The following is an 11,128-nucleotide window of genomic DNA, read 5'->3' on the forward strand; positions in this document are numbered from 1 at the left end:
TATATGGGGAGATGAATGAATTTGGCGATGGGATTGGTGGCGGCGGCGGCTTCTCAAGGGTCGGTCGAGGCCGACGACGCAGCTAGCGGTGGTGCCAGCCTTGCATGCAAGATCCGAAAGAGAAAGGAGATGCGACGTCGGAGACCTCCCGTACGTGAACTCCTCAAGGTCAAGGGGGAGATCATGGACAAGCCGCAGCTCAATTAAGATTTCCACCATTCACAAAAAGAGAAAAACAGTTGCAGATCAAAAGAGATGAAAGAGAAAGGAGCGGTATATATTCCATTCCATTTATATATATATATATATATATATAGGGCACAGCACAGGTTGATCGGAGGAGGAGAGCTAGTAAAGAAACCCCACCAATTCCTTCCGATTATTAATTAATTAATTATTGCCATTGCCATGCCAATGTGGCCCATGCGGATCCGGTACTGGTGCCACTTTTGTGGGGATATATAATTAAGGTTTCAGTACTAAAGCAAGCCAGCCAGCCAGCCAGCCAGCCCCGTCCTTATTTTCTTCATTCATTCCTTCCTTCCAATATTGCTTCCTCTTGTTCATTTTTCTTTTCTCACTTAATTTGTTCCGTATCTTTTCTCTCTCTTTCATATATATCCCTAGCTAGCTAGCTAGGTGCGACTCCAGAACAAACAAAAATCAACAGGCACCAGTGCCTAAAGTAAGTTTCAAGCATATACATTAATTTGATAATAATGAACATGTACAACTTTGTATTTTTATAATCTTTAAAGTGATTTTATTAAACATTAATTTTTTAATTTATATTTGTTAAAAAATTAAAATTAAAATTAAATTTGACCCCTCTAAATTAATACATTTTCTGGTTCAGCCCATGCATGATTTGGTCAAATACAAAATGAATTATTGAAGAATCAAGGACGTAGCTAGCTAGCTTGATGGTTTATATATATTCTTCGATCTTCACAATTTAATTACCCAACTTTCACTTCGTCAAGTAATTAACAAACCCAAAATAATAATGCATATTTAATTAGGCTTGTCCTAAATGTGGACCATAAGAAAGCAACCAGATTGAAACTACAACTTGCTAAAAATGAAAAACAAACCACATTGAGACTAATTAATGGGGCCATCAAAATTTTACGAATCTTATCTTATTAATATATATATATATATATATATATTAAAATCTGTCTAACTATTTTATCAAGTGGCAATCAATGATGAATTATTTTTCCTTAATTCAAAACTTGCATCAAATTAAAGAAATATTTAATTTATTATATTATAGTCTTGAAAATATGATATCTTAGCAAATCCATAAAAAAAAATTAATATTTAAGTTAGTTAAAAGCATGGGTTAATTTTTCAATGCTAATTAAGATTTAATATAATCATATATATTTTTAATACTATGGAATAAAATTAATGCATAGTGAAATAAAAATAAGTCAAAATTCATATTCTCAATAAAACTTCATATTATCAATGTTTTGTTATCATTATAGAAATTAAATTTCAAGATCAAAAATTAAGAATTTCAAGAGAAATTTTAATTAGCATTGAAAACCTCTGCTTCATCACTTTTAGAAATTTTAATTTTAATTTATAATTTATAAATAAATATATAATATAATAAATAATTTTATTTTAATAATTAATTAATCACTATCTTTAATTTAATATTGTAAGACTAATGCACAAGTTTTCAGCTAATTAAGATTTAGGATAACACATTTTCAAAACTAATGCATGGATTTTTCAATACTAATTAAGATTTAATATATCATATTTTCAAAACTATAAATTAAGATATCACATTTTCAAGACTATGGAAGAAAATTAGTGCATAGTGAAAGAAAAATAAATCAAAATCTATATTTTTAAAGTTTTATTATCATTGCAGAAATTAAATTTTAAAATCAGAAATTAAAAAAATTTAAGAGAATTTTTAATTAGTATTGAAAAATCCATACTTCCTCACAATTCACTACAAGAGGTTTGATTTTTTCCGGCGGTTAAAAAACTGCCGGAAAAAGTAAAAAAATCGCCGGTAAAATTTTTACCGGCGGTAATTTCATCTGTCGGAAATACGTCCGTCGGAAAATATTACCGGCGGTTTTCAACCGCCGGGAAAAAAAATTACCGACGGTTTCTTTAAACCGCCGGTAAAAATAAGAATTCCCGACGGTTACTAAAATTTGCCGGCAAAGTTGTTTCTTTACCGGCGGTTTAAAACCGCCGGTAAAACATCATTACCGGCGGTTTAAAACCGCCGGTAAAAGTCGCCTATTAAAAAACTTTTCCGGCGGTTCGAAACCGCCGGTAAAACATAATTACCGGCGGTTTAAAACCGCCGGTAACGGTATAAACCGGCGGTTTAAAACCGCTGGTAACGGTTTTATACCGGCGGTTTAGAACCGCCGGTAAAATCCGGCTATTTTAAAAAATTTGCCGGCGGTTCAAAACCGCCGGTGAAACATAATTACCGGCGGTTTAAAACCGCCGGTAAAATCCGGCTATTTAAAAAAAATTGCCGACGGTTTAAAACCGCCGGTAATAATATCATTACCGGCGGTTTTTAAACCGCCGGCAAAGGTATTCACGGCGAAAACCAAAAACGCACCAACAATACTAAATTTTTTTTTTTTTAAAACCTGTATACCTGTATAACATTAATCAAATGCAATCCTGTATAACAAAAAATCACGAACAATTTTAAAAAATTCACCCACTACACACAACTAGTATAACAATTGTATAATAAATCTATTTAAATACCATTACAATTTTAAAAGATCAATCTTGTCACATCTCATTACACAATACCATTTTGTACATACAAATCAACCCCTTAAACTAAAACATGTCCGAGTGACCTCAAATAACCCTTGACTACACCACCATACTGCTCCAACCAAAATTGCATATTATATTTTTTCGATCTGCATTGAAAAACAATATATCTATAAGTATGTGCATTAACTATGAAATTACATAAAACATGTTCAAAATTGCATAACTATATACAAAAACACTTACATCTGAGACCCTCCATGGTATTGTAGTTTTACTGTTATTAGCATCCCTCAAGACACGCATCCCAGAAAATTGTCGAGGCAATGGATACAAAGGTTTCAGCACTTTCTGAATACTAATTTCAACAAATTCATTACCTAGCTCTACTCCCCCTACAGATTTGGTCGGATCAATGGATACAATAATTGCCTCAGCAACAATATGGCGAGGTATTCGTCCATTCATCAAGTGAACAAATTCACTAATCTGTTATATCATACAAAATAATAAAAATTACTTAGCATATAATATCATGAGTATCCATACATACATACAATTTAAGCTTCCAAAGCACACAGAATGATAAGCAATCACTAGCCTTAGTCCCAGTAGATGTGGCCAAAGCACACATTAACAAACTAAAGAAAAGAATAAAGAAACTTTTGGCAAGTGGATGCCCACTCACAATGATACCCTTTCCAGGTACATGCAGACATAATTTGCACTTCTATGCAATGTCAGTGTAGTAAAATCTTGCGGATCTGACCTTAAAAGAGAAGAGTTAGACCAAAGACATATTTCCAGGAGATGGATGCCAAGCCATTTTTTCTCTCTCAGGCCAAGCATGTAATAACAGTCAGAATTAAAACATGTTCTTTTTAAATCCCCTGTTTTTTCTTTCTTGTTTATAAACAACAAAATAAATGAATATTTTGAACTTGGTTTGTTACGGTGCTTTTCCTTTTCGTTTTTGTTTTGTTTTGTTACGTTTGTTTGTTTGTTTTTAGAACCACAAAACAATTAATTTTGCTTAAAACTAACAGCTATTAGTTATTCTTAAAACCAACTAGTAAAAACAATTAATTTTGCTTCTCTAAAATAAGTCTAAAACTAAGCGAGGGAGGGAGAGGCTCATGCCTGGTCCAATAATAAAGAGCATGTTTTTTGAGGGAGAAGCTGCAAAAGATGAGACATCAAAAGGTGGGACTCCAAAAGAGCATTTCAAAGAATTTGAGGAAAAAGAGCTAGAAATTTGTGTCCTAAAGCCTCTTTAAGCCTCCTTGTTCTTCAGCCCCTCCATCCAAACCAAAATGAAAGCGAAATCCAATCCAAGCATCCGAAGTTAAAAACAAACAGACCAGAGAGGGTTAAAAAGGCTTTCTTTCATCGTCGATCACATATTATCATGATTCATAAAGGTCACGATCAATTGCCAAATAAGCAAATCAAAATTCCCAAATTTCCACAAGCACATATTATCAAAGCATGATTAAAGTGCGACAATCATGAAAGTTCTTCCCACACATTGGCAGGTCCACAAATTTCAAGCATCTAATCTATTTGATAGCGAATTACCTCTAAATGATGATCATATTCTGGTATTGATAATCCAGCACATTCAGCTTCGGGTGATGGTGTGCTTGCATGTGTAGCAGAAGCACTAGCATATGATGATGGCTATATTTCAAAATAGTTTAGTTAATATATATAGTAAACATGTAATTTTAAATCAAATGCACTAATGAACGACATACCTGTCTCGGTTGTGGTATATTGTCTGGAGCTGGTGGTATATGTCCCATTGCCTCAAGTATTGCACGAACTTGCATTTGAACTTGACTTTGGATTTGAACTTGAAATTTTTCTTCTAGCTCGGCAGTAATTTGCGCACGCATTTGGTCATACTGCTCTTGAGGCACTTGATATTGTTGTCTTTGTCTAACCTTAGTTGGGCATGTTCCAAGTCCTCCCATCCTTACCCTGCCATGCCCATCTTTGCCTAGTATTTGAGTAAAGACATCCTCTAGCGAATCTGGAGTTTGTTCATCTGTGGGTATTTGTGACAACCTTTCATCCATTTGTTCCTCAAAAAACATTTCACAAGTTAGTTACATAAGTCGACAAGTAAAAGAAACAAAATATATCTACAACTTTCAAATTTTAGAAATACATACGATTACATATGAAGATGTAGAATCTACTATCTCTCCACTCTTTTTGGTGTGTGTCTTTTTAAAAAGGTTGATTCTATCTGGCTCATCTCCACTTTCAATAGTCATCTAAAAACATATATAAGATATGAAATATATTAAATATTTAAAGTTTAGGCATTACTAATTAAATTATCAATAAATATATATAACTAATATCCATTCTATTCTTACCTGGTGTCTAACCTGAGGATGTGATCGCCTACCGCTTGTGTGACCCATCTTTTGCTTATCTCGATTGGCACGATTTGTCACACTACGTTCCTACTTGTAATATGATATTAGAACTAAGCATAGATAATCCATCTGATATATCTACCCATACATAAATCATACATACCTGTGTTTGCTCACATCCCCAATACTCCACAAGAATCTTCCACTGTTCTGGGTCCACCCCAGGCGGTATTTTTGACAAACGAGCTGCATCTGTCTCATGGCAATCATAATGCCTCTTCAATGTGGCTTTGTATTCTCTCCATTTCTTGGAAGCATGTTGCAAGCAAATTGATTTCCATGTTGTGGGTACATCAGTGTTATCCTGCAATGATATCCTTATTAGAGTATAAAAGTTTAGAGTCAGATAACTAAGAATCAGAGATGTTATTTACTTACCAAGACCTCTTGCCAGATGCGCTCCTTATATGGTTCCATCCCCGGTGATCTCCAATCAGTAAATGTAAGGGGAGCAATACTCCTTACCATCACACCTAGTTGGGTTTCCAACTTAGTTGCCATCTCCCCAACTGGTTGTCCTTCAGCATCAAATTCAATATGAATCTTCTCCTTTCCCCACTTTGAAATTTGTCTTGATATTCCTCTTCCTTTCTTGGCAGTAGATGACATAGAGCTTGTACCTGCTAAAACATAATACCACAATAAATTCAAATTGAATTAGGAAAGAATAATAATTTTTGGTATTTACCTTGCTGACTATGTGAGTTTTGGGGGTTGGATTGTGAGTGGATCAAGTCCTCTTCGGGATGATGTAGATGTGGCGGGACTGGGTTTGGGTTTGGATGATGGGATGGAACTGATTGTGAATCATCGTGGTGTGAATCTATACTACGTGACATGGATCCAAATGGCCAACGAGTCTGCCTCTTAGGTGCCATCAATGTAATTGCCTATTATTGATTTGAATGTAAAAAACAATCTGTTAGCATATCAATTTAGGTTAAACAAAAATAACAAATCAAAACATAAAAAGCTAAAAACATAAACATATATACATACCACATCATTAAATATTATGCAAGGAAGACATATATATGCCACTTCAATATTAGAAATCATTATCATCACTGTGTGCAGTATAAGGAATGGAATTGTCGTCATCATCTGATATATCGACTAGCATACCATCCTCATCAGATTCTCCAGAAGAGTAGTCTTCATCAGATTCTCCTAACTCTGCATGTAAGGACTGATCATTGTTGATTTCAACATGATTACTAATTAAAGCATCTTCCTCGTCACAGCTCCCTACCACATTTCTTTTACCCATGTTATACAAATCTCTAGGTGTCATCTTCATGACAACGTACCATTCTTCATCAAGAGGATCAGCCACATACCACACTTGTGATGCTTGACTTGCAAGTATAAAAGGTTCGTCTGTTGGTTTATTCTCTTGATACATTAAACAATTAAAATTTACAGTTATGAAATTCAAACTGTCAACCTTCATCCCTCTGTTATTGTCAACCCAATCACACTTAAACAAAACAAATTTGAATTCGTTAGAGTATCGTATCTCAACAACATCTGTTAGGACTCCATAAAAGGTAACATCACCTATGATAGGACGTTTATCTTTTGAACTAGCATAACTTTCAGTATTTGCATTTAATAATACTCCACTGTTTTGAGTCATTCTTCTCCTTTCTCGACGCCTCGTGTGGAATTTGAATCCATTTACGATGTACCCAGAATACTTCCATGCCCATGAGTGAGGCCCAGCAGCTAATGTTTTCACTTCATTGGGTACATTGTGACCACTTACTTGCAATTCATAAACCTGTTTTGTAACATGTTTATAATTCATTACGCAAATAAATATATGCAAATTCTAAAATGAGTAGATATGGATGTTTAGGGTGTGGTGGCAGCATGTTAAGACTTACATGTTTTTGAAACCATGATGGGAAGTTTTCATGGTGTTTTTGTGTAATTTCACGATTGCTAGCACATCTTCTTTCCAATCTAATGGATTGTAAGTGTGTCCTGCATTGTATGCAAATGATAAGAATTATGAAATTAAAGTACACATTTTTTTTATTATGAAATAAAATTGATTAACCAGATTAAGTTATAATAATCTTACTCTCGATAAGATGAAATTGTACTACAATTTGCTAGCACATAACGATGGGCTTGTTGCAATGAAATCTCATCCAATGTGACTAATTTCCCCTTTTTTGGGATAGGTTGACCATGTGCACCCTCATAATTTCGAACCGGCCTATTAAACTTTGTTTCCACATCATCCAAATACCTTGCACAAAAAGTCAAACACTCTTCTGCCAAGTAACCTTCAGCAATAGATCCTTCTGGATGACTTCTAGTCCTTACATCCAACCCAAGTCTAACATTGCGACTATCTTCAGCGAATTTTGGATGTTGTTCATCAAAAGATTGCCAAGCTAATGAATCAGCAGGGTGCCTCATTATACCATCCTTTGTTCTACCTTCTTCATGCCACCTCATTAACGATGCTGTTTTGTTAGACATAAACAATCTTTGCAGTCTCGAAATCAAAGGAAAGTGTCGTACTTGTTTAGAAGCGACTTTTTTCATCTTCGTTATATCGTCGTCCACGTGCACCTCGTATTCTTTATACCTTGACTCTCCACAAAAAGTACATCTATCCAACTTTGATGCATCTTTCCAAAAGAGCATACAATTGTTAGGGCATGCATCGTACTTATAGTACTTAAAACCTAAATCCTCACTCAATTTCTTAGCCTCCCGATACGATCGTGGCAATGACACTCCTTCTGGAAATGCCTCATTCAACAACTCAAGCAACATATCAAATATTTTATCCGACAACCCACCCAATACCTTCAAGTGTTGTAAACGAACAATAAATGATAATGTCGTGAAGTTCTTACAACCAGGCCATAACTCTGTTTCTGCCTTCTCCAACAATTCATAGAATCTCGTAGCTTCTTCACTACTTCCAGCATTGTTTATGGGAACTCCATGTGCATCATGTATCATTCCCACCATATCATCTCCAATATTACATTCCTGATCTTGAAATTCTTCTCGACTATGACGAGGCACATATAACTCTCCATGAACCGTCCATATTATGTAATTAGTGTCAAACCCATTCAAAATGAGATGTTCCTCCACAACATCTCGTTTATGAAAATATCTGTTAACACATTTAATACACGGACAATATATGCTTGCCCCAGGAGACTTATGTCTATAGGCAAACTGAATAAACTCCTGAATTCCTTGTTCGTATCGAGGATCTAGCCTGTTTGATATGTTAATCCAACTCTTATTCAGCTCCATTAAAATAATTTATATATCAAACCTGCTAAAAATAAGGATTCAAAGATTGAATTATGCAACTTTTATAAGAATAATATAGAAAATATATACAAAATATTAGCACAGACAATTTCCCTCATCAAAAAATGAACGTGCCATATACAAAGATCTCTCTTGTGACAAAGACCATCAAGAGAATCAATAGCCATCTGTTAATCATGTCTTCTAATAGTGGAAATGGCAACCGATTCAAATCCCCTAGCTATATATATATATATATATATATATATTAATGGAAATGGTTCTAAGTTTGGTTCAAAGAACCCATTTCGTGGAAGCTGCGTACATTCATTGGGTCACAATTTCAATTTAATTGATACATTATTATTAAAAATTAAAGAGTTGTAGGTGTTTATGTCTACACGTGTATTTTTTAATTTTTTAATAAAAAAATAATAATTAAATTAAAATTTTATCTCTAATTTAGATAAATAATAGTACTCTTAAATATATTTATGTATGTATACAATTTTTGTATAAAATTACATAACTTATCTTTGTTCGGATGTTGAAATTATTATTGACATATTATTTTATTACATAATTCTATAAATAAAAAGAGTGAAAGCCATAGGGATATGAAAAAGAGTGAAAGCCATAGGGATATGAATCTAATTGCCATTACTTTCTTTCTCTTTGCTGCTTCTATGCTTTTCTTCAGAAATGAATATATCTAAAACTTCTTCTAGCCTCAGGTTTTTTCTAAGAGGGTGGGGTGTTTGAATTGTCTAAAGCACATCTGATGGGGACAAGCAAGTAAATTTTTGGGTAATTATTATTGTAGGATAAAATATAAAAAATAAAAACGTAATATATTTATTTTAGAAGATTTATTTCCTTCTCCATTTATTTATTTCCTAAGTAGCTCTAGAGAGATTGTGTTTTCATGCTAGTTAAGATATAATTCTCTTTTTAATATATTTCTTAGTTAGTCAAAATTTTTAATTTATGTAAATCTTTTAAAAATGTATTATTCAAAAGATCTAATCATTTGAATTTGAATATTAAGAATTGATTTGAGTTTTCGAGAATAAATATTTCTCTTATTCTTCTTTTTAAGTTTTATGTACCAACATTTGTGTATAATGTAAGGATGAATAAACAAACAAATACATAGAGAAAGAATTAAAAATCATCAATATACAATTAAAGACAAATTAATGAAGGAGGTTGGGCTGATAAGCTAAGTTAGTTGACTTTTTTGTCGACTAGTTGAACCATCGAGTATATGCATTATAAATCAAGTGACATAAGAGTTTCAAGTGTTAAGGAAAAAGCTTGATGTTTAAAGTTATCCCGCATGTGAGTGTAGTTTCCACCTGTTGCTTGGCTGGGAGGTGATTACAAGAGTGGAAGAGATCCCTACCATGCATACCCCCAAACCAATTCTTATATAAAATAAACCATACCTAAATAAGCCACCACCCCTCACTTCACACTAAATAAACCATACCTAAATATAAGGACTGAGAAATAATATATATATATATATATTATATATTATATAAAATTGGAGTTGTATGTTTATATAATATACTAAAGGAGTGGACTGTTAAAAAAATAATAAATAAGTAAATAAAATTCATTAAGTAATATTTAATAGTTACAGTTTAGTTTTTAAACAAACTACTGAATATATTTAATAGGCCTAAAACATGCATAAGCCACCAAATAAGAAACTAGCTGTTACAGAGGATATATAAGTTGGATAAGAAACTACTGCAAACGTATTTTTCATTGGATATATAAGTTGACATGATCTGTATATGATTATATAAAATTACCAGTTTATTGAGAAGCTAGCTGTTACCTAATACCTGAAAAAATAAACTAATCCTCACTAAAGAATTAATTGAATTGACTAAATCTTCGTGGGATCGATTAAAAAAAAAGTGTGAACAGGAGTTGATTTAACAATTTAAAATAGTATCCAAGCAACCAAAAGTCTTGAGTTCAGATTTAATTAATCTCACCACCCAATTAATTAACTATTTAATTGTGAACAGGAAAGTACTTAATTAACTAGAATCTCTTAATTTTTAATGAACCCGATTAAAAATTGTGGCTGGCCAGGTATAACAGTGGCAAAGTCTCATTCTTGTTTTGCCCAAGTCCAAGGTAGCTCATCATCGCTAATTGCATCTATAAATACAGACACCAACTTAGCCTATAAATGCAACCAAAATCAAAGCACAAAGCACAAGCATATCATAGCATCACCACTAACTGGTAAAACAAAATCAAAGCACAAAGCACAAGCATATCATAGCATCACCACTAACTGGTAAAACAAAATCAAAGCACAAAGCACAATCAAATCATAACATAGATGATGCTACTGATCTGGAACGGAGAAACAGAGGATCTGGGATAACACGCAAGATTCATACGTATAGAGATACATTATACACAAGCTGGAGACAAACCTGATCAAGGAAGAACAACTATCGCGGAGCAATCGAACTGTAATTTACCCCAATTCCAATCACCACTTCTCTGGTTGCATGTGCGACTGATCAGTGAGCGAGGGAGGGCGAGGCCGAGGGCGATAGCGCCTGAGA

At 33.6% G+C, this 11,128-nt stretch overlaps 1 protein-coding gene across 2 annotated transcripts; it reads right to left on the reverse strand.

The window, feature by feature from the left end:
• Positions 1-5,546: 5,546 nt before the first annotated feature.
• LOC127798281 (uncharacterized) lies at positions 5,547-11,128 on the reverse strand. 2 transcript variants are annotated; one of them, XM_052331740.1, is made up of 3 exons: positions 10,994-11,128; positions 5,923-6,124; positions 5,547-5,854 (listed from the first exon to the last, which is right to left on the reverse strand). In XM_052331740.1, exons 2-3 carry the CDS (start codon positions 6,110-6,112, stop codon positions 5,601-5,603), a joined length of 444 nt encoding a protein of 147 aa, XP_052187700.1. In that variant the 5' UTR covers positions 6,113-6,124; positions 10,994-11,128; the 3' UTR covers positions 5,547-5,600. The 2 variants fall into 2 exon arrangements, with proteins under 2 accessions (XP_052187700.1, XP_052187701.1); XM_052331741.1 differs by lacking the exon at positions 10,994-11,128 and having other exon boundaries at positions 5,923-6,250.

Source organism: Diospyros lotus, chromosome 3, assembly GCF_014633365.1.
Source record: "Diospyros lotus cultivar Yz01 chromosome 3, ASM1463336v1, whole genome shotgun sequence".
Classification (NCBI taxonomy): Eukaryota; Viridiplantae; Streptophyta; class Magnoliopsida; order Ericales; family Ebenaceae; genus Diospyros; species Diospyros lotus.

What these genes read in the sequence shown, in the direction of transcription:
- LOC127798281 (XM_052331740.1), bottom strand. Translation starts at nt 6,112, where the DNA reads ATGGCACCTAAGAGGCAGACTCGTTGGCCATTTGGATCCATGTCACGT. An exon ending in AAACTCACATAGTCAGCAAG is followed by an intron (nt 5,855 to 5,922) that starts GTAAATACCAAA and finishes ATGTTTTAGCAG; the next exon opens with GTACAAGCTCTATGTCATCT.